This window comes from Podarcis filfolensis, assembly GCF_964270895.1.
Source record: "Podarcis filfolensis genome assembly, chromosome: 18".
NCBI lineage: Eukaryota > Metazoa > Chordata > Lepidosauria > Squamata > Lacertidae > Podarcis > Podarcis filfolensis.
The window spans coordinates 7,388,578-7,412,331 of record NC_139622.1 but is presented as its reverse complement, the minus strand read 5'-3'; the positions used below and the strand labels follow the sequence as shown (position 1 = coordinate 7,412,331).

The 23,754-nt window shown below is 49.0% G+C and overlaps 1 protein-coding gene and 1 long non-coding RNA gene across 2 annotated transcripts in view; one reads left to right on the top strand and one right to left on the bottom strand.

Annotated features, from left to right (window-relative positions):
- Nucleotides 1–23,754, top strand: part of LOC310753656 — a 198,551-nt gene that overhangs the window by 22,005 nt on the left and 152,792 nt on the right. The gene's annotated exons all lie outside the window — the stretch shown is intronic.
- DUS3L (dihydrouridine synthase 3 like) lies at nt 1,179–23,229 on the bottom strand. The gene is made up of 13 exons (XM_083594539.1): nt 23,062–23,229; nt 18,640–18,958; nt 16,912–17,517; nt 15,833–15,874; nt 13,014–13,166; nt 11,125–11,241; nt 10,070–10,135; nt 8,993–9,103; nt 8,505–8,601; nt 6,776–6,851; nt 3,975–4,163; nt 2,452–2,580; nt 1,179–1,352 (listed from the first exon to the last, which is right to left on the bottom strand). Exons 1-13 carry the CDS (start codon nt 23,094–23,096, stop codon nt 1,280–1,282), a joined length of 2,013 nt encoding a protein of 670 aa, XP_083450665.1. The 5' UTR covers nt 23,097–23,229; the 3' UTR covers nt 1,179–1,279.

The window sequence follows — 23,754 nt, the reverse complement described above, 5'->3', positions numbered from 1 at the left end:
GCTGCAGGAGCTTCCCGCGCTCAATCGGAAGCCGCGTCGGACGTTCGGCTTCCAAAAAACGTTTGCAAACTGGAACACTTCCGGGTTTTCGGTGTCTGGGAGCTGAAACATAAGGTAACGGAGGCGTTCGGGAGCCGAGGTTTGACTTTAAAAGCGATAATGAAACATTAAACATTTTAAAACTTGCCTACCAGGGCTGCCTTCAGGTGTCTTCCAAAGGTTTTATAGCAAGCATGTCCAAAGTTCGTTTTGGGGGCCTAATCTGGTTTTATTCGGCCCCTGTGGCAGTTTATTTCTTGGGGTCAAATCCTATAAAAAGCTCAACAACTTCAATCCTAAAAAGACTCAAGAACTATGGGATAAAATCGTAAATAAAGTTCAACAACTTTGGTCGGCCCCCACGCATGTTCACTTCATCAAATCTGGTTCTCTTTGGAAAAAGTTTGGGCACCACTGTTTATAGTGACTTATCTCCTTGGCTCGGGGGTCAGATAACTCCATCCCCTCCAACATTTCTGTCATGAAAATAGAGGCGTCCCAAGAAAAAGCAAGACATCCTAGGATTAAATCAGAAACCAGGATGGCTTCTGTAAATCCAGGACTGTCCCTGGAAAATAAGGACACTTGGAAGGTCTAAATAATACTATGCTGCAATAATATTATTTCTGTTACCCACCTTTTCCTCTGAGGAGCTTAAGATGGGTGGGCCTATTTATCCTCCCCATTTTATCCACAACAACCACCCTGTGAGGTAGGTTCAGCAGACAGAGGCAGCAACTGGCCCCCAAGAGTTTTATAACTTAAGGGGTTAATCATTCTCCACCTAAGTGAGTGGGGGGTGTTGAGAGTGGCATGATACTGAGGCTGAACCTGCTCTAATTGGCTGTGTGATTCTGTGGGAGTTTCCTCCTGTATGTTTCGCTGAACGTCTTCCTGCAATGCATAAGGCAGGGCAAAACCTCTTTGTCTCTTTCCCCAGTTGAAACCATTGTTAAGACTTTCCCTCTGGACTCCATATGTGTTATTTAACAGCTAACAGCTCCCCTTCACTCTGGATCAGACAATGAAATACATGTATTGGCAATTAAAAGCAACTGGATCGGTGCCGTCTTGAAATGTCCAGGAGAGGTTGTCGGGGAAAATCATCCTTGAGGCGGACTACACACAGCAGCCAAATCAAAAATAGAACTTTTTTATTATTATTCAAAACCAAGAGATATGCAAGATGTGCATTGGAGACAGCGCTTCCCCCTATCTTGCCCCAACGACGACGGTCCTCCTACTTGTAAGAATTTGCCTTGTGTTTTGGAAGGAAAGTGAAGCTGGCAGGAACAGGACCCAGAAGCATCTCACTGCAAGGAGGAGAAATTGAGAAAACTGCAGACACGTCTCTAGATTCTTCCAACAGCACACACACCTGCGATGATACTTTGTGCACGACAGGCTAAAAAGGTAAAGGTAAAGGGACCCCTGACCATTAGGTCCAGTCGTGACCAACTCTGGGGTTGCAGCGCTCATCTCGCTTTATTGGCTGAGGGAGCCGGCGTACAGCTTCCGGGTCATGCGGCCAGCGTGACTAAGCTGCTTCTGGCGAACCACAGCAGCGCACGGAAACGCCGTTTACCTTCCCGCCAGAGCGGTACCTATTTATCTACTTGCACTTTGACAAGCTTTCGAACTGCTAGATTGGCAGGAGCAGGGACCGAGCAATGGGAGCTCACCCCGTCGCGGGGATTCGAACCGCCGACCTTCTGATCGGCAAGTCCTAGGCTCTGTGGTTTAACCCACAGTAGCGACAGGCTACTGAACTCTTATTATGAGATGAAAACCCCATAGGGCGCAAAAATGCCGCGACAGAAATCTCAGAGGTGCACTTTTTAGACCGCTGCCCGCCATTCCCCCAATTTCTATAAGGAACTATGGAAAGAATGACAGAGAGGAAGGCAATTCAGCTGGGATGTTGGGAGAGAATTTGCATTGCCCTTTTCGTACTTCTCCTTGTTCCTCGGAAGAGCTCAGAGTGAGATTTGCGCCTCACAACGAGCTCGTGAGGCAAGTTAGGAGGGGAGATCAGGACTAGCCCAAGGTCATCTGAGCGAGATTCGCAGCCGAGTGATCTGAGCTTCTCTTCCCACACAGCTGGGCTAGAAGAGTTTTGTCCTGGTTTGGGACAGAAAAGTTGTTCCCTTCCCACTGACCGTCTTATGGATTTGGGAGATAGGAAGCCCCATGGCCTGTGTTGCATCAGATGCAACAGGGTCCAGTTGTAGCTTTAACTAATTTAACCTTCTAGGGCCAAAATCCACATTTCTGGCCTGGTTCTACATCAGCCTTCGTAGCAGCTGAAATAATCTCTCCCCCTCTCTTCCTCCTCACTGCACACATGCAGTTGTGTGCTTAACATGCACAGAAAACTGTCAACTGTTTGGCAAAAGTTCAAACCCTTTTTACCTGATCTTAACCCAGTCGCCCACGTTCTGGCTTGCCATTAAGGTCTCCAAATAGTCCCGGCCCATGTAGTAAGGGGGTCTTTCATTAATCCTCTGAGGCAGGCGCTCCAGTAAGCCGGCTGGAATATACCTGCCAAAGTAAAAAAGTAAAGGTAAAGGACCCCTAGATGGTGAAGTCCAGTCAAAGGCGATTATGGGGTTGTGGCGCTCATCTCGCTTTCAGGCTGGAGGAGCCAGCGTTTGTCCACAGACAGCTTTCCGGGTCGTGGCCAGCAGGACTCAACCACTTCTGGTGCACAGAAATGCCATTTACCTTTCCGCCGCAGCGGTACCTATTTATCTACTTGCACTGGCGTGCTTTCGAACTGCTAGGTTGGCAGGAGCTGGGACAGAGCAACAGGAGCTCACCCCGTTGTGCGGATTCGAACTGCCGACCTTCTGATCGGCAAGCCCAAGGGGCTCAGTGGTTTAGACCACAGCGCCACCCGCATTCCAGCCTGCCAAAGTGCCAAAGAAGGAAGAAAGGAAGACTCATTTTCCATGACAGTAGGAGAACAGCCTCATCTTGGTTGCTCCTCTCACTCACCCCAGAAGCTAGGCTTATTCAAAATCTAGCTGCAGCTATAAGCATGGGAGATACAGGGCAGAGTCAAAACAAGGCTGTTGCGAAACCCTGCCTTTTTGAGTAAGTAGGAGGAGAAAACACCACTGAGGAATAAAGGAAGAAGTGGCAGCTATCTCTCTTGATGCTGCCCCAATTTTAATTGCAGTGATATTATGAACTCACACTTAGCAGGCATATAGTAAAGGTAAAGGGACCCCTGACCATTAGGTCCAGTCGTGACCGACTCTGGGGTTGCGGTGCTCATCTCGCTTTTTTGGCCGAGGGAGCCGGCATACAGCTTCTGGGTCATGTGGCCAGCAGAACTAAGCCACTTCTGGTGAACCAGAGCAGCGCACAGAAACGCTGTTTACCTTCCCGCTGGAGTGGTACCTATTTATGTACTTGCACTTTGATGTGCTTTCGAACTGCTAGGTTGGCAGGAGAAGGGACCGAGCAATGGGAGGTCACCCTGTCATGGGGATTCGAACCGCCGACCTTCTGATCGGCAAGTCCTAGGCTCTGTGGTTTAACCCACAGCGCCACCCGCATCCCTATATAAGCAGGCATATATATAGTGCTTTAAAAAACATCCACTGTATCTGGTCGTCGTTAGCAGCAAGCTTCTAGGTTTCCCTGGTGTCAAACTATGCTTTTAAAATTCATGACTTGTTTCTCAAAATCTCCAAGGCCTGAGAAGCAGCTGATGAGTAGGATGTCCCTGCAGCGTGTCACACACAGCAGAAACTTAGTGGTGCATTAAGATGTTTGTTGCAGGATCCAGTCTTGCCTACCTTACAAAAAGGAGTTTCACTCCTGAACTGACATAAGCTCCTTACAGGAACCCAAGGCCAGCTGTTATTAATACCTGGATGGAAAGGCAAAATGCAATGACGTAGCATGGGCTGAGGAGGAGCTTCTACCTGCAGAGAAAGGAGAGCCACTCCAGCAGAAACTTCCTGGTTTTCTCCACTCCCTGCGTGTCTGATCCCCAATGCTCCAAGCCGTAGTTGGTGAAGTCCTTGAGGATGTCGAGCCTCTCTCCCGACGAGATGTCCCAGTGCCGCTGCTCTTTGATTTCAGTGAAGATCCAGGGCTTGATCAGCGCCCCCCTGTGACCCGGAAGAATGGCCGCCGTGAGAAAACCATGAACAGAATCTACGCGTACACACACGGGGAAATGCTCAGGTTCTAGAGCCAAGTCCGCGAGCGGTATGCCTGCCGCCCTGGCAGAACGTAAGTGCGCGAGGAGAAACACACGCACGTCATTGAATATTTTTGCCATCTAGATTGCATAGCAAGAACACACTAGGGCAACTATTGGGATTCTAAAGTAACACATCATTATGATTCGATACCCCCAGGCGATACCATGTTCAAACAGCCCCACCACCAGCAAAATCTAAGGGAACGGGAGAGGCCGTCGGAGGATGGATGGCGGCTAATGGATTGAGGTTGAATCCTGACAAGACAGAAGTACTGTTTTTGGGGGACAGGGGGCGGGCTGGTGTGGCGGACTCCCTGGTCCTGAATGGGGTAACTGTGCCCCTGAAGGACCAGGTGCGCAGCCTGGGAGTCATTTTGGACTCACAGCTGTCCATGGAGGCGCAGGTTAATTCTGTGTTCAGGGCGGCTGTCTACCAGCTCCATCTGGTACGCAGGATGAGACCCTCCAAGCCTGTGGACTGTCTGGCCAGAGTGGTGCATGCTCTGGTTATCTCCCGCTTGGACTACTGCAACACGCTCTACGTGGGGCTACCTTTGAAGGTGACCCAGAAACTACAACTATTCCAGAATGCGGCAGCTAGACTGGTGACTGGGGGCAGCCGCCGAGACCACATAACACCTTGAAAGACCTACATTGGCTCCCAGTACGTTTCCGAGCACAATTCAAAGTGCTGGTGTTGACCTTTAAAGCCCTAAACGGCCTCAGTCCAGTATACCTGAAGGAGCGTCTCCACCCCCATCGTTCTGCCTGGACGCTGAGGTCCAGCGCCGAGGGCCTTCTGGTGGTTCCCTCATTGCGAGAAGCAAAGCTACAGGGAACCAGGCAGAGAGCCTTCTTGGTAGTGGCACCCGCCGTGTGGAACGCCCTCCCATCAGATGTCAAGTGATGAACGACTACCTGACATTCAGAAGACATCTTAAGGCAGCCCTGTTCAGGGAAGTTTTTAATGTGTGATATTTTAGTGTATTTTTGGTTTCTGTGGAAGCCGCCCAGAGTGGCTGGAGAAACCCAGCTAGATGGGCGGGGTACAAATAATAAATTATTATTATTATTATAGAGGACAATTTGCCAGTCGGTGATCCCCTCAGAGCCTTTTCCCATATGCCGGGGACCGAACTGGAGCCTTCTCCTTGCAAACAGATGCATGACCACTGATCCATAGCAAAAGACGGAGTCAGAAGCAGGAACTGTGTGCAGGGGTAGTAACAGCAGCTATGGCAGATACCTGACCCATGTCCTTTAGGAAGATGTGGCTATAATGTGGTCTTAGGCTACCGTATGATCGACCGCATGGATCTTAAGCAAGTCTCTCCCCCTCCTCACCCCCCGACCATTACTGTATAGTATTACGTTCAGCCAGGCCCAGGATTATTCTCTTTTCTTTCTGTTTAGCTCCATGTATTATTTCAAAATGAGGATCCTTGCCGCCTCTTTCTGCTGTGACAGCCACGCCTGCTTCTGCTATTACAGCTGGAAATAATTTTGTAACGGCAATCATAACCTTCGTCCTTGGGGGCTGGGGAATGAAGTTGTGAACCTGCCTTCATACACTGGTATGTTTCTAGCCTTGGAACTGAGTGACCTGAACCGCCCAGTGAACTCTGTGCCAGACCATCTAAGTTACTACAGTCGTACCTTGGAAGTCGAACGGAATCTGTTCTGGAAGTCCGTTCAACTTCCAAAACGTTCAGAAACCCAAGCCCGGCTTCCGATTGGCTGCAGGAAGCTCCTGCAGCCAATCAGAAGCCAAGGAAGCCCCGGACGTTCAACTTCCACAAGACGCACCTAGTTTTTGGAGGAGGAAAACAAGAAAAAAAATATTCTGACTCTCAGAAGCCAGAACAGCAAGAGGGATCGCTGCGCAGTGAAAGCAGCAATCCCTCATGCTGTTCTGGCTTCTGGGATAGCTACGCAGCCTGCATTTGCTCCGTAAGATGCACACACATTTCCCCTTACTTTTTAGGAAGGAAAAAGTGAGTCTTATAGAGCAAAAATACGGTAGTTTGCAAACCGGAACCGTCACTTCTGGGTTCGTGGCACTCAGGAGCCAAAACATCTGGGAACTAAGCTGTTCGAAAACCAAGGTACGACTGTAGTGTCTTCACTGGCTGAGCTTTAACACAACCTCCAAGCCACAAAGGCCCTTACATGAGCTGCAAGCTAATGCGTGCTGCAGCTTGGAGTAAAGCAAGCTACACAAATGTAAGCCAACTGCTCTGCAACTTGTTTCCCTCAAAGCAGGAGAACTTGAGCTGCGTGCACAAGCAGAGAGATCACACACAGACTAAATTGCTCAAGGCTGATCCAAGGCTTAGAATTGTGTCTGAACACAGCCATTGACTGGCTTTCCAGGGTTTTAGGTTTTAGAGTTTTCCCCAGCCATAGCTGGAGAAGCCGGAGACTGAACGTGGACCTTCTGCTTGGAAAAAAAACCCATGAGGGTAACGAAGGGTACTTTCTCCTCCAGACCACCCAAAACGAAGGGAAGACACTTGCCGAGCAATCATAATTCCCGAAACTCCACTCTGCATGGCTTGATTAGCATCTTCGAAAGACAAGATATCTCCGTTCCCTGCGCCAAAAGGAAAAAAAACCATAATTCAGGGGTCACCAAAGCAATCCCCAATGCTTCAGATGCAGTTTGCCAGGCAGAGGGCCTTCTTGGTGGCGGCGCCTGCCCTGTGGAACACCCTCTCATCTGATGTCAAGGAAATAAACAAGTATCTGACTTTTAGAAGACATCTGAAGGCAGCCCTGTTTAGGGAAGCTTTTAATGTTTGATGTTTCATCGGATTTTTAATATTCTGTTGGGAGCCGCCCAGAGCAGCTGAGGAAACCCAGCCAGATGGGCGGGGTATATTATTATTATTATTATTATTATTATTATTATTATTATTATTATTATTATTAACTGTTTCTCTTAATAGTTCCAAGCACTTATTTATGGCTCTATCAACTGCCTCTGGCCACAGCGATGTCTTTTGCAAGTACAGTGTTACTTTGGAAGTTGAACTGAATCCATTCTGGAAGTCCGTTCGACTTCCAAAACATTCGGGAACCAAGGCGCAGCTTCTAGTTGGTTGCAGGAAGTCGCGTTGGACATTTGAGTTCCAAAGAACTTTTAAAAACCGGAACAATCATTTCCGGTTTTCAATCTTTGGGAGCCAAAACATTTGACTCCCAAGGCGTTTGAAAACCAAGGTACGACTGTAAACGGATTTGAAACAGCCCTGTCTGTAAATGAGGTTGAGGTTGCACAAAAAACCGCTAACATCCAAGATACCTCCTCCTCCCTGCTTATTTTGCGGCGGCAGCATGCAGAGCGCTGCCCAGGAAGTTTACTATCTAAGAAACAAGACGGGTGAAGGGAGAACCAGCAGGCAGCTTCCGGTCCTGATCTGACCCAGACTACCACCAGGCCTGGCCCTTCCTGATGGCACTAAAAAGAGCTTCTCAAATCCAAAGCATTTATTGATGTCTTCAAGGAAAGAGGGAAACTGTTCAGAATGACCGGGCAACAACGAGCCACACGTCTCCTGTAGTCTTCACTCACCTCCAAGAGTCCAATCTAGAGATTTCAGAAAGGAGGAGAGAAACGAATTGCCCCTTGACCCCCGTGACGTTCTTTGTGGCAGCCACAGGCCAGTTCGGCTGCTGACCACTGATCTACAAAGAAGAGTCCTGATGGGCCGGACTAAGGAAGGTCCATATGGACCAGCATCTTGTTTCTGACCAGTAGCCAGCCAGGTGTCTCCAGGAAGCGACTGAAGACAGCAACCCTTCTCTGCTGTTGCCCCTCCCCCAATCATCAAGCAACTGGAACTGCGGTAGAGTGCATCTGAATACAGAGGTTCTGTTTTAGTGGTTGTAGCTGGCAGACCTCTCTTCCTCCCCCCTAGACATTTATCGCCATCTTAATTCATCTCACAAGTTAGGGGTCTTTTGCCTGTCCTGAACTTACTTCATTGAGCATCCTTGAGTTTTTGCGCGGTGGGAAGGTGGGGCAGGGTGGTAGCGCAAATATGGGAAATATGGCAAGAGGAAAGGTAGGTTTTCCAAAGATCGCAGAAGCAGGAGGAGGATGGAGAGGGAGGCAAACCCAGCCCAAACAATCCAAGCCTCAAAACTGCAGCAAAGCATTACCTCCAAGCCCAAAATATGTTGCAGTGCCGGATTCAACACAAAGGAAGCAAAACCAGCACGCGGAAAGAACAGAACTACCTACCGAAAAGAGGCATCGGACTGGCAATTTTTGCACACTCTGCAATGTAGTCCCAGTTTGCCGCCTTTGTGTACCGCTGCTCCCTCGACCGGCCGTGAAGCTAACGGGGTCAGAAAAGGGACAGCTGACACACCGCTTTTTGAAATGTTTAGGTAAGAACAGAGATGTGGTCTACCAACCCCCACAGTGCCACCCATGCCCCTTAGATCAGGGGTAGTCAACCTTTTTATACCTACCGCCCACTAATGCATCTTTCTTGATGATAAAATTTCCTTACCAGTGCTCAATGGAAGGATTCAGTTTGTGCTGTAGAACTCCCTACCACCCACCTAGAATCCTGAAATGCCCACAAATGGGCAGTAGGGACCAGGTTGACAGCCCCTGGGCTAGATGGTGTAACTTTAGTCTGATCTAGTAGGGTGTGTGCGTTTTGGTGTTTTTTAAATGAAGTTACTGCTCATCTGAATGTGGCTTAAGGAAGGATACTGTACCGTGACCATAGAGGCACCCCACTCCCGGATGCTGGGAATTAGTTTGTGAGCTAGGTTGGTTTTCTCTTGCACCCCGGTCCGGATCTTCACAGTCAAGGGAACATCTAGCACCTGCCGAGGAAAAGAGGAATGATGAGCCAAGCGAAGTGTGCCTCGGGAGCCGAACCTGAGCGCGACAAAGCTGGCCTCTGGAGATTCCTTCGCCGAAAGCTTTCACCAACGGCTGCTCCGAGAATGCACAGAGGGGGCCACAGAGTAGAGTAATCCCTTTTTGAGACCAGCGACTTCTGTACCTGGTGGGAAACTCAAACATCTGAGAGTGGTTTGGGAGCTGCACGGTCAGGGAAAAAACAATGCTGTCCAGGGTTGTAAAGACTGCGGAGAGAATAATTGGGTGCACTCTTCCCGCCTTGGATCAAATCTATGCTTCCAGGTGCCATAAGAAAGCTTCAGAGATAGCGCAGGATAGTGCGCACCCCGGAAATGATCTCTTTCAGCTTCTGCCTTCTGGAAGAAGGTAAAGGTTATAAAGACTAGGACTAGCCGCCTGAGAAACAGTTTCTGTTTAAATGCGATTTTGGTTTTAAACGCAGTGTAAGGTAGTCTCTTTGGGAGTATATTGTATTATGGGGTATCAGAGTTTTTAGGGGGCTAACCAGGCTGGGATAGCTGGAATAGCAGGCTTGTTGGCTTCTGAATGTCTTATGTAGATCCCCCCCCCCAATTTTGTTGTTCTGTATGGGACAATGACAATAAAGATTATCGTATCGTATCGATTATCGTATCGAAGAACCCCATGCTCCACCACAAGAGCCTTGTAATCATAATCTTGTGATGATTATGATTATGATACCCCACCCATCTTGCTGGTCTGCCCTGGGTCCTGGACACATTTGCCACAAAGCAGGAGCCAATAAACGGGTCAAAGCTTGCAGATTATGTGACGCTGTGCAAAGCTGATACGAAGAGGACGACCGTGGTTGCAAGAAGGAGCAACGCGGGGGAACAGAAGCACGAATGAAATCCAGGACAGCTAGGAGCCAGCCAAGAAAAAAACCACACCCGACCCCAACTTACGTAGTTCATGCCTCGGACAATCTGCTCAAATTTGTTGGGCCGGCTCATTAAGCCACATCCTCCCCCCTGGGAAGAGAAAGGAGAGGAGAGTGAAGCACATTTTGAAAGATCACTGGGGGGGGGGGGAGGGTGAAGGTCATAATCTCTGAACTGATTTCGGTCCTTGATGGTCTGGGCTTCCCAAAGGTTTTGCCACAGGTCCATCAGCTTGAAGGAGGGAGAGGTGTCAACTTGGCAGAACTTTTGCTTGAAAAAAAGGTGGGCTGCAATTTTGTAAGACTTGGATTAGTTCCTTTAAGCTCCCCATCGCTTCCAAGCTAAGTAACAGGCTATGTTGAATTGTGAAAGGAGACTTAAAGGTAAAGATGAAGGACTCCTGACAGTTAAGTCCAGTCGCAAACGACTCTGGGGTTGCGGCGCTCATCTCGCTTTACAGGCCGAGGGAGCCGGCGTTTGTCCGCAGACAGTTTTTCCAGGTCAAGTGGCCAGCATGACCTGGAAGCTTAGCACGTCAAGGAGAAGAAAACTAGAAACATGTAGGTTGATTCCCAAACACGTGACTCCAAGCTTTTCCCTTCTGATTTGTTTCTGAGGGTGCCACGCTTGAAATGACTTCCCCTGAGTCCCCTCGGATTAGTCCCTCCCCCTAATTTTCCCTTAGGGACACGGGTGGTGCTGTGGTCTAAACCACAGAGCCTAGGACTTGCCGATCAGAAGGTTGGCGGTTCGAATCCCCGCAATGACGGGGTGAGCTCCCGTCGCTCAGTCCCAGCTCCTGCCAACCTAGCAGTTCGAAAGCACGTCAAAGTGCAAGTAGATAAATAGGTACCGCTCCGGCGGGACGGTAAACGGCGTCTCCGTGTGCCGCTCTGGTTTTGCCAGAAGCGGCTTAGTCATGCTGGCCACATGACCCAGAAAGACTGTCTGAGGACAAACGTCAGCTCCCTTGGCCAATAAAGCAAGATGAGCGCCGCAACCCCAGAGTCGTTAGCGACTGGACTGAACTGTCAGGGGTCCTTTACCTTTTTAGTGCTTGAAAGGGCTCAATGGGCTACCTTGTTATAGATGAGGTCGATTGGGCAGCCCACATTGATGTCCACAAAATCCACTTCGATGGTCCGGTTGAGAAGCTCTGCGCATTTGGTCATGGTGTCTGGGAACGCTCCTTCCAGCTGCAGAGGCGTAGGGTGAAAGAGGGTCAAAGGGCTGCCCCAACTCACGAGAGCAGCTTATAGGCATTGCACGTGTGCCAAACTATTTATCTGCAAGAATTTCCCAACCCGCCTTTTTGAGGTTTGCATCCCACTCAGCATGAATTACATAAATCAAAAGAAAGCGTATCAATAGAATACAGTGAAAAGACAGGCATGGCAGACTTAAGACTATTGTTGTTGTTGTTGTTTAGTCGCTTAGTCGTGTCCGACTCTTCGTGACCCCATGGACCAGAGCACGCCAGGCACTTCTGTCTTCCACTGCCTCCCGCAGTTTAGTCAGACTCATGTTTGTAGCTTCGAAGACACTATCCAACCATCTCGTCCTCTGTCGTCCCCTTCTCCTTGTGCCCTCCATCTTTCCCAACATCAGGGTCTTTTCCAGGGAGTCTTCTCTTCTCATGAGGTGGCCAAAGTATTGGAGCCTCAGCTTCCCGATCTGTCCTTCCAGTGAGCACTCAGGGCTGATTTCCTTAAGAATGGATAGGTTTGATCTTCTTGCAGTCCATGGGACTCTCAAGAGTCTCCTCCAGCACCATAATTCAAAAGCATCAATTCTTCGATGATCAGCCTTCTTTATGGTCCAGCTCTCACTTCCATACATCACTACTGGGAAACCCATAGCTTTAACTATACGGACCTTTGTTGGCAAGGTGATGTCTCTACTTTTTAAGATGCTGACTAGGTTGGTCATTGCTTTCCTCCCTTAAGACTATGGTTTAGTGCAAAACGCATGAACATCATGGCTGATCTCCACCACTCCTCCCTCCAGTGCTTCAAGGAGTTTGGGAGCTCCTGCCTCGGCCCCAGCCTGCTATGGCTAAACGCAACCAACTATGGCCAGTGTCAACCATCGTTTGGGAGAACAAGGCAACTCCAAACGAGGGTTTATAATACCCAGAACAAGGAGACAGTATTAAAAACAAAACAACACCCAACAAAAGTATATCATCTTCCACCTTTACTTCTGCTACCTACCGATGAAGCTGGCAATAGCTTTTGGTTAAAGATGGCCTTAAAAGGGCATTCCTGGAGGGGAGGGTTATCGAGACCTATTAGCTTCCCATGCGGGAGCATCTATCAGCCAGAGGAATAATAATAATAATAATAATAATAATAATAATAATAATAATAATAATAATAAATTATTTATACCCCGCCCATCTGGCTGGGTTTCCCCAGCCACCCTGGGCAGCTTCCAGCAGAATACTAAAATACAGTAATTCATCAGATATTAAAAGCTGCCTTCAGATGTCTTCTAAAAGTCTGATAGTTGTTTATTTCTTTGACATCTGATGGGAGGGTGTTCCACAGGGCGGGTGCCACCACTGAGAAGGCCCTCTGCCGGGTTCCCTGCAACTTTGCTTCTTGCAGTGAGGGAACTGCCAGAAGGTCCTCTGAGCTGGACCTCGGTGTCCGGACAGAACGATGGGGGTGGAGACGCTCCTTCAGGAGCTGCAGAGAGCTTTCTCTCTCCCTCTCCTCCCACCAGGAAGAACTCTCTTCTCCAACATCCAGGGGCTGTGGGAAGGCAGAGGTGAAAGGAAGTCCGGCCTCTGCCACCAGCCATGGGGAACTGGGACCACTTTCTGAGCATCATGGCAGCCAGGTAGAAGACGGCAGCCAGGAGAAGTCCAGCAAGGCCATCTCCATTAGCCGCAGAAGCGGCTTGCTCCTGTTCTCTCTCCCCCACCCCCCAGTGTGGCCGTATTGTGAGTTTGCCTTCAATCTACCTGAACGCCAAAGAGATCCTCTGTGTTGTGTCTCTTCAGCAATGCCCACTCGGACGACTGCCCCTGGAGCAGGTTCGTGCAAACGGCCATCTCGCCGCAGGTGATGTCCGCCCCAAACCGCTTGCATATTCTTCGGAAAGGAAGGTTGCCGCACTGAAATCCCCAGAAGAAATCAGGAGAATGGAGTGTTACGGTTGCCTCGGGGCAGGTCTCGAGACAGCACAAGCAAGACACCACGTTTAAACAAAGACACGGCCCGATCTCACAACGTGAGGCGTTTGAGGGCTGAATGGGAATAGCGGCTGGCGCTGTAGCTAAGTGCCAGGGCTCTTTTCATCCATTTCAACCAATTCACAATTCCAGCTTTTCACCTGTTCCTAACCAGACCGCAGCCAAATGTTCCGATACAGTGCTACCTTGGTTCTCGAACCTAATCCGTTCCGGAAGTCCTTTCCAAAATCAAAGCGTTCCAAAACCAAGGCGCGTTTTCCCATAGGAAGTAATGTAAAACGGATTATTCCGTTCCAGGCTGTTGAAAAACTACCCCTAAAACCGCCTCTCCTGGTATGTCCCACAGAGGAACTAGCGATCTTCAAATAAAAACATCCTGAAGGTCCCAGGCCACAGAGAGGTTAGGCTGGCCTCAAGTAGAGCCAGGGCTTTTTCGGCTGTGGCTCCGATCTGGTGGAACGCTCTGTCACAACAGACTAGGGCCCTGCGGGACTTGACATCTTTCCGCAGGGCCTGCAAGATGGAGCTGTTCCACCAGGCCTTTGGCCAGGGCGCAGCCTGACTCCCTCCTTTGGCAATCGTCACAGAACTTTAGCTTAATGGTTGCCATCAATTTGATTTCGATTAATTTTTACAATGAAATGTTTTTAGAATGTTGCACTCTTTTATTGTTGTTAGCCGCCCTGAGCCCGGCTTCGGCTGGGGAGGGCGGGATATAAATAAAATTTATTATTATTATTAAAACGCTTCTCCCCACCGCCCCAATCAGTGTGATCTTTCAAGAGAGAGAGATCTCTCTCTCTTACACACACATCAAAGTGGCTGGGCTTCAGAGCGCTGCAGGGACGCTTTTCCTCACCGGCCCCATCAGCGCCAATTCTCTAAAAACTGAAGCACAACACTAAAAACAGAAAATCAGGACATGTTCGACTTCAAAAAAACATTCGAGAACCGGAACGCTCTCTTCCGGGTTTGTGACGTTCAGGTTCTAAGTTGTTCGTGAACTAGGCTGTTCGAGAACCCAAGGTACCACTGTATCTTGTTTTTGTACGCTTGAAGCAGAACTCTCCCCCCTCCCCAATTGTCACAGCAGCCAGGGGGCATGCAGGTTTTGATGTAAGAATTTGCAACGGTGACAAAGATTCAGCTACTGTCAGGGAACTGCCATCGGAGCCAAGAGTGGAGGTAAGGCTCCCCAACGATGCAGGAGAAGGGACCAGCAGGGAGAGAGAGAACACTTCCTTTGGGGAAGGAAATCGGCGTGACACCAGGAAGAAAGGGGAGCAGGGAAGGACTTCGGAGAGATGGCTCCAAGACTCTTCCGCAGAGACCAGCGGGGAGAGCCCAGGACCTCCGCTGGCCACGCCCACTCTGCGCAGAAGACTTCCGCGCAGGGAGGCTAGGCGGAGACTTGGCGTCAAGGAGCTTTTATGTTGGAAGAAGTTCAGGAAACACCCACTGACGGATTCTGCCAGTGACTGACACAGCCACAGAGAAAGGGTTGTCCAGCCAGGGAAAGGTTTAGCCAGACAACGCTGCCTAGAGCAGCAGCCCCCTTACGCACGAGCAACCCCCAATTCCCTTTACAGCTACGTATGAGTAACGGGGGCAGCTATTCTCGGGTAAGGAAAGGGAAGTTGGAAAACCAGTTGGGAATATGTTGTCAGCTATATGCACTGAAGCACAGGACACAGCCTGAGGCACTGTTAGCGGGCAGTTCCCTAGGCCAGAAGGATGGGAGGTTACCTGCATTTGATGGGGTTACACTTCCTCTGCAGGAACAGGTTCATAGCATGGGGGAACTCCTGGATCCCTTGCTGTCACTTGAGGCGCAGGTGGCCTCAGTGCCTTCCATCAGCTTTGACTAGTGGCCCAGCTACGCCCCTATCCGGACAGGGATGGCCTAACTACTGTCATCTATGCTCTGGCAGCCTCCAGGTTAGATGAATGCAACACGTTGTACATAGCGCTGCCTCCGAAGACGGTTCGGAAACTTCAGCCGGTGCAGAATTTGGCAGCCAAGTTGCTCACTGGGACAAGATGGTTTATGTCTATTGCAGAGATCCTGGCCTGACTGCACTGACTGCCGGTCAGTTTCTGGGCCTAATTCAACGTGCTGGTTTTGACCTATAAAGCCTTGAATGGCTCAGGACTGTAATACTTCAAGTTATCATCCCTGCCCATAGGAACTGACCGGGACCCTGCAATCACCATCAGAGGCCTTTCTTCATGTGCCTCCTCCACACGAGGCCCAGAGTGGGGCAACACGAGAACGGGGCCTTTTCTTCAGTGGCTCCCTGCTTGTGGAATGCTTTCCCCGGAGAGGCTCACCCCAGCGCCTTTGTTACATATCTTTAGGCACCAAGTGAAAACGTTCCTCTTCAGCCAGGCCTTTGGCTGATTAACATCCCACAGCCTTTTAAATGTTTTTGTGGGAGCGGAGGCTATTATTTCGTTGTTTTTGTTTTAACTATTTGTGTGTGCTTTTACCTTGTTTTTTCAGGTTGTGAACCACCCTGAGATTTTGTGATGAAGGAAGGTCTATAAAAAAACAAACAAACAAACAAACAAACAAACAATTTACCTACCGTTGTTAAAGGAGCTAAATAAAGCTTCTCGCGGAGATCAAGCTGTAAGACAAAATCATGAATATACAAGTCATGGGTCGGGAAGGGTGAGGTTATTAGCTGTGGGCTAATAATTCATTCACTGCTATGAATGATACTTTGGCCACCTCATGAGAAGAGAAGACTCCCTGGAAAAGACCCTGATGTTGGGAAAGATGGAGGGCACAAGGAGAAGGGGACGACAGAGGACGAGATGGTGGGACAGTGTTCTCGAAGCTACCAGCATGAGTTTGACCAAACTGTGGAAGGCAGTGGAAGACAGGAGTGCCTGGCGTGCTCTGGTCCAGGGGGTCACAAAGAGTCGGACACGACCAAACGACTAAACAACAACATGAATGAGTTTTGAAAGCAAAAGGACTAAACCCTCTCTTGGGCGCAAGGGCGAGAAATGCATTACAATGGACTTTATATGAATAATGCAAACTGCTCAATTGTTGCCATCCTGACAAGTACAGTGGTACCTCAGGTTAAGTACTTAATTCATTCTGGAGGTCCGTTCTTAACCTGAAACTGTTCTTAACCTGAAGCACCACTTTAGCTAATGGGGCCTCCTGCTGCCACCGCGCCGCCGGAGCACAATTTCTGTCCTCGTCCTGAAGCAAAGTTCTTAACTTGAAGCACTATTTCTGGGTTAGCGGAGTATGTAACCTGAAGCATATGTAACCTGAAGCGTATGTAACCCGAGGTACCACTGTAAAGATTCATCTTCAAGTCCTGTGTGTGGAGTCTAATTCATGCCTGAGGTTTGAGGGTGAAACCTCTGCATCGCTCTGAATAACTAAAAAAAATATACAGTGGACGCTTGGGTTATGAACGTGATCCATGCGGGAGGCACATTCGCAACCCACAGCGTCGCATCTGTGCACGCGTGGGTTGCGATTTGGCACTTCCGCGCAAAGCACGATTTAGTGCTTCTGCGCATGCACGACAGCCGAAACCTGGAGGTAACCCGTTCCGGTACTTCTGGGTTTCGGTGTGTCCAACCTGAAGCGTCTGTAACCTGAGTTATGACTGTATATGGTAACACAAACAGCCCTTACCTTTCTCTTCTCGCACGGCCGGAGTTTCACAAGATCTTCATCTGTCACAACCCCAGACGTTTTGAGTGCGGATTCCATTGCGGCCGGCGGCTGACTTGGACTCTCCGGTTCCTCCAGCGTAGGACCTTCTTTTGGCGACGAAGGAGCAAACTTTGCCGCCTCTTCTCCTGCAGCTCTGAGATCCACGCTTCCTGGGGAGGCGGAAGAGTCCGCGGCCTCTCTCCCCACGGCGGGGTGTGGGACCGCCGCTTGGCTCCCAGCCCCCTTCGCGTGGTTGGGCTTAGCTAAGTGGCAGAGGTACTGGTTGGACTTGTCGAAAGGGAACTTCTTTTTGCGCAGCTGCTGCTGGAGGTCTTTGCCCAGGCTGTTCTTCACGGCTGGCGGCTTCCCCTCCCGCTGCTTCAGAAGGCCTTCATTGATGATGTTCTCATAGTCCTCGCCTAGGTGGGCTGCAGCAAACCGGCAGGTGACTCCATACATGCACCTGCCGAACATCTTGAAGAGTATGCAGCTGTCTCCCAGGTCTGGCGGCTTGGTGGCCATGTATTCTTTGACGCTGTGTAGGAAACGGCAGCGTGAGCCGAAGAAGCACTTTTCGGCCCGTTCCTTCAACAAGAGAAAGAGGCTGCTTTAAAGGAGGGTAGCATAGGTTTTTAAATATAGACAGTATGAAGTTGCAGGTCATGCCCTGGTCGTCTTACACTCTACAATTCAGCAACCTCCTCTTTAGTAAAGGTAAAGGGACCCCTGACCATTAGGTCCAGTTGTGACCGACTCTGGGGTTGCAGCGCTCATCTCGCTTTACTGGCCGAGGGAGCCGGCGTACAGCTTCCGGGTCATGTGGCCAGCAGGACTGAGCCGCTTCTGGCGAACCAGAGCAGCGCACGGAAACAACATTTACCTTCCCGCCAGAACGGTACCTATTTATCTACTTGTACTTTTTGGGGTGCTTTCGAACTGCTAGGTTGGCAGGAGGAGGGACCAAGCAACAGAAGCTCACCCCGTCGCGGGGATTCAAACCGCCAACCTTCTGATCGGAAAGTCCTAGGCTCTGTGGTTTAACCCACAGCGCCACCTGTGTCCCTAAACTCCTCTTTAGTCCCACCTTAATCCCCTCACGTCCAACAAGTGACCTGTGGCAAACACCTTAAAAAATATATATGTATCCTTATTTACACATTAAAAATTACACATAATGAAAATACAATGTTCTGTTATAATGAAAAGATCTACACCAAAGAAATAGAAAAGGAAAGGAAAAAGATAAAGAAAAGAAAGAATAGAGAGTTAAAACAAAAATCTTATCAAGAACATACAATTTTTATGAAATACAAACCATCATCGATGTTGTTATATACATGTATTCCCAGTAAGAATTTTTTTTTCACCTTTTCAATTTTTCTTCATCACTCTTACTTTCTTATCTATGCCTGATCTCTGGCTTTCCGTGACGGAAACCAGAGCGCACGGAAACGTAGTTTACCTTCCTGCCGGAGTGGTACCTATTTATCTACTTGCACTGGCGAGCTTCCGAACTGCTAGGTTGGCAGGAGCTGGGACCGAGCAACGGGAGCTTGCCCCGTCGCGGGGATTCGAACCGCCGACCTTCCGAACGGCAAGGTTTAGACCACAGCGCCACCCGCATCCCCATGCCATTAACAGGGCTAGGAGCTCTCAAATTTTGTCAATCTCTTCATCAAGTCCTAATCATCCTCACGCATAGTTTACCTGGACGACTGATGGGCAGAGGCGGTTCTTCTCGTAGTCAGTCGGCTTCATGCAAGGGCGGCCCTTATTCTGTCCCCGGGCCCTTTTTTGGCCCTGAGGATCCTTCGCAGTTCTGTTTTCCTCTTCCGGCGGACTCTTTTCTTCTGCGTTGCTTTCATCTTTCCCCAGCTTCTGCAGTTTGGCAGGAGGCTCATTCAGGTGTCCACCGGTATTACTCTCTGCACTGTCCTCTGCAGCTAGCACATCGCCATCTTTCTCATTCGTCGCCTCCCCTTCCCGATCAAGGTACGTGTGGAACTTTTCTTTTGTAGAGAGGTACCTATAAGGGAGAAGAGTTGTGAAGCTCCGTGTCCACACCACATCACCTACGAGTGATGCTTCATAGAGACAGCGAGGGGGGTTAAGTCACTAGAGGGCTACATTTTTGTGATTTGCTGGTTTTTAACTCAGAACTTAAATACAGTGGTACCTTGGTTCCAGAACGGCTTAGTTGTTGAAAAAATTGGCTCCTGAATGCTGCAAACTTGGAACTAAGTGTTCCGGTTTGTGAACGTTTTTCGGAAGCCAAACGTCCGACGCGGCTTCCGATTCGAGTGCAGGAAGCTCCTGCAGCCAATCGGAAGCCATGCCTTGGTTTTCGAACGGTTTCGGGAGTCGAACGGACTCCTGGAACGGATTAAGTTCAAGAACCAAGGTACCACTGTGTAAGGGTTCTGTTTTACCACACGGTGACAAAAATATTTCTCATCAGAAGAATCTGCACCCCAACTCCCAAGAACTTTTTTATAGTTTATATATTATTTCCATCTTATCTCCAGTGTCTCAGGATTGCATACATGTTCCTTTGCCTACTCCCCATTTTCTCCTTCCCACAATCCTGTGAAGGCTGTTCACTACATTCAGTTTCTCGGATCAGATTTTTGTCCCCTTTATTATTGGAAATTTCAGGTGACTCCTTGGAAACACAGTTAATACACTTATTGCAAGATTCTGATCCGAGTAGGTCCCTTTCTGTTGCCAGATTTCTGATTACAGTATTAGCTTATAAGAGGAAAAATGGATTACTCTATTGATTTTGCCTAAATAATATTGATTTATACTGATAATTTGATATTTTAAGCGTTATATTGTTCCTATTTTAATGGAATTTAGAAACTTACGGTTTGAGATGTAATTGATTTAAATGTATTTTAATTAATTAATTTTATCTTGTTATACCTGTTTTACCTGTTTTGCTGTATGATGTATTGAATATGGGCCTATGGCCGTAATAAACTATCTATCTATCTATCTATCTATCTATCTATCTATCTATCTATCTAATCCTGCGAAGGCTGAGATACTGTGACTGACTCCAAGGTCACACACTGAGCTTCATGGCTGAGAGGGGATTTGAACCCAGGTCTCCCAGGTCCTAGGGACACGGGTGGTGCTGTGGGTTAAACCACAGAGCCTAGGATTTGCCGATCAGAAGGTTGACGGTTCGAATCCCGGTGACGGGGTGAGCTCCTGTTCCTCGGTCCCTGCTCCTGCCGACCTAGCAGTTTGAAAGCACGTCAAAGTGCAAGTAGATAAATAGGTACCGCTCCGGTGGGAAGGTAAACGGCGTTTCTGTGCGCTGCTCTGGTTCGCCAGAAGCGGCTCAGTCCTGCTGGCCACATGACCCGGAAGCTGTACGCCGGCTCCCTCGGCCAGTAAAGCGAGATGAGCGCCGCAACCCCAGAGTCGGCCACGACTGGACCTAACGGTCAGGGGGCCCTTTACCTTAACCTCCCAGGTCCTAGTTTAATACTCTAGTCACTACACCACCCTGTGGGCTCTGAAATAAAAATGAAAACCCCACACATGCTCCAAGAAGCTCCATGCATATGTGTTTGTCTTTTTAAAAGAGAAAATGACCCATCAGAGATTTGTGTCATGAACGAAGGTTATGGGTTTAGGAAACATTCAAACAGAGGCATTCATAGGAATTGGGATTCTCCTATAAGGGAAGCCCTGCTGCACATGTTGCAAAGCTACCAAGATACAATTTGCTTTGCAACCATTGTTATAGAAATGAAGAGTTGGAAGGGACTCCGAGGATCATCTAGTCCAGCCCCCTGCAATGCAAGAATTCCCAAAATGCAGTCCCCGTCCCATCCAATTTGAAACTATACCAGACCTGGCTTAGTTCTGCAAATGTGCTAGCGGTTTTATTGCTGCACCACTTGGTAGGCAGATTATCAGAAACTACAGCTTTATAACAGAGAATGTGCTTTGCATGTGGGGAAACTCCAGGCTCATCTTCCTTGGAAAGGTTCTAAACTGGGGAAGACCCTCCCTGCTTTGCATTAGACCATGGCACACTCCCTCCGACAGAAATGTGCTCCAACTGGGCGTGAGGCAGCATTTTCTAGGCAAAGAGCTCTGTTGGGGGATGTGCATGGTCTGTTTCGCAAAGTGACTGAGAGTTTAACCCTCCTCACCTTCCCGCTTTTTAAAACCGGGCAATCACTATTTTTATCCGATGAGAAACTTTGTTAAAAAAAAACAAACCACCACCACCTTTTAGAGGCTTTCAACCAGTTATATACCAATCAAAAATCCCCCAGCGCCGATCTGCTGCCCTGCGCTGTTGCTTTTAACGTCTTCCTACTGGACTGGGGGTTGAGAGGGGGAGCAGATGCAGCAGGAGGCAGGGTCAGCAGTCTGAAATTGGGGGTGGTGGTGTTGAAGGGGGAAATGAAGTTGGTTGGGGTTTTTTTTGGGGGGGGTTACAGTCAGTGGAGAGGAAGTGGTGACCCTGAAAGCCCTAAACAGCCTTGGCCCAGTATACCTGAAGGAGCGTCTCTACCCCCATCATTCAGCCTGGACACTGAGGTCCAGCTCCGAGGGCCTTCTGGTGGTTCCCTCGCTGCGAGAAGTGAGGTTACAGGGAACCAGGCAGAGAGGGCCTTTTTGGTAGTGGCTCCTGCCCTATAGAACGCCCTCCCGTCAGGTGTCAAGGAAATAAACTACTATCTGACTTTTAGAAGACATCTAAAGGCAGCCCTGTTTAGGGAACTTTTTAATGTTTGATGTATTTACCGTGTGTATAATATTCTGCTGGGAGGCACCAAGAGTGGCTGGGGAAACCCAGCCAGATGGGCAGGGTATAAATAATAATATAATATAAATAATAATATTCTAATGGGAACCGCCCAGAGTGGCATGCAGAAGGCCTCGGGTTCAAACCCCCCAATTGGTGCTGAGCTTGAAAGCCCTAAGTGGCCTTCGGCCCAGTATCCCTGAAGGAGTGTCTGCACCCCATCGTCCAGCCCGGACACTTCAGTCCAGCTCTGAGGGCCTTCTCGGTAGTGGCACCCGCCCTGTGGAATGCCCTCCTATGTCAAGAAGATACACAACTATCTGACTTTTAGAAAACATCTGAAGGCAGTCCTGTTTAGGGAAGTTTTAATTGTTTGACGTTTTATTGTGTTTTTAATATTCTGCTTGGAGCCGCCCACAGTGGCTGGGGAAACCCAGACAGATGGGTGGGGTATAAATAATAAATTATTATTATTATTAGGGCATCCGCCTAGGACTGGGCGGGCCCAAGGTAATACAGTGGTACCTCGGTAATACAGGTAATACAGTGGTATCTGCCAATCACCCATTCCCACCACCCTTCTGAGTAATACCCCTCCCCACCTTCTCACTATATAGAAGGATCTGGCAACTTCTGTTTCAGTGTATCTGAAGAAGTGTGCATGCACACGAAAGCTCATACCAAGAACTAACTTAGTTGGTCTTTAAGGTGCTACTGGAAGGGAAAAAAAAATTTGTTTTGACTGGCAGACCAACACGGCTACCTATCTGTAACTGGAACACTTGGGCTCGCCCTTGAGCTCATATCATTTCAGAAGACTCTTATTCCCTTTAAGGGGAGCATTTTGACAACAGCAGGTTACCAAGGGGAGCCCAGATTTGTTGACACCTGCACAAATATTAGCCCTTTCATTCTCAGTTGGTCTTTAAGGTGCTACTGGAAGGAAAAATTTTTTTGTTTTGTTTTGACTATGGCAGACCAACACGGCTACCTATCTGTAAGTGGTACCTCGGGTTACAGATGCTTCAGGTTACAGCCTCCACTAACCCAGAAACAGCACCTCCAGAACGAATTAAGTTCTTAACCCGAGGTACCACTGTATTCTAATGGGAGCTGCCCAGAGGGGCAGGGTATAGAAAATAAATTATAATTATAATTATTATTAACATTCCAAGGTCACACGCCCCCCCCACCCCGAGGAAGACGTTGCCTGTCAGTGCAGGAGATACAGAGCGACCAATGGGTTCAGCCTAGGGCGGCTTCTTATGTTCCTTGGGGTGCAGAACCTGGGCAGGGAAGGAGGGAGGGGGGTCTAGGGAAGGTTTGGGGTGCGGAGGGGGCACCCTAATACTCACTGGGCTCTGATAGGGGCCACCCCAGCAGCCTCCATTGGGGCGGGGGCGAGGGCCGCACCCCCACAGCCCCCCCCCAGGCCCCCACCCTCCGCCTGCCGAGCAATTCAGACCGGGAGCGCGACCCACAGCGTGGCTTCCAGCGCTTCCGGTCCCGAACCGGAAGCTCCCGGCCGCTTCCGCTTCCTCTCCCCGGAGCGCGGAGGCCGAGGTTCCTAGAGCGACGCGGAGCCAGGAGGAAGGAGGGCAAAGGGTTCTAGCGCCCCCTGCCGGAAGTTCCGTCTAAGTTCCTTGCCGCTGTTTTGCGCAGGAGAGAAGGTTGGGAAGGAGGGAGAGGCGGGGCTTAGGGGGAAAGACGGGTTGGGATTGGGGGAAAGCGGGAGGGCGGGGCCTCGGGGGCGGGGCTTAATTGGAAGTCCAGCCAGATGGGCGGGGTATAAATAAATTATTATTATTATTATTATTATTATTATTATTATTATTATTATAGACTGGAGAGAGAATAAAAATGGCATTGATTTTGTGTTTGGGAAGCAGCAAACCTCGAAGTGGTTTATGGAAAAAGATAAAAAAACAACAAAATTCAATAAAACTTTTATTTTATTTTATTTTATTTTATTTTATTTTATTTTATTTTATTTTATTTTATTTTATTTTATTCATTCACTCATTCATTCATTTAAAAAACCTCAATAA

Excerpts from the sequence above, each read along its gene's own strand:
- DUS3L (XM_083594539.1), bottom strand. The coding sequence starts at position 23,096 with ATGGAGGCTGCTGGGGTGGCCCCTATCAGAGCCCA. Across the intron at positions 18,959-23,061 it reads GTGGCCCCTATCAGAGCCCA|GTACCTCTCTACAAAAGAAA; the intron begins GTGAGTATTAGG and ends TCTCCCTTATAG. Across the intron at positions 9,104-10,069 it reads TTGTCCGAGGCATGAACTAC|GTGCTAGATGTTCCCTTGAC; the intron begins GTAAGTTGGGGT and ends TTTCCTCGGCAG.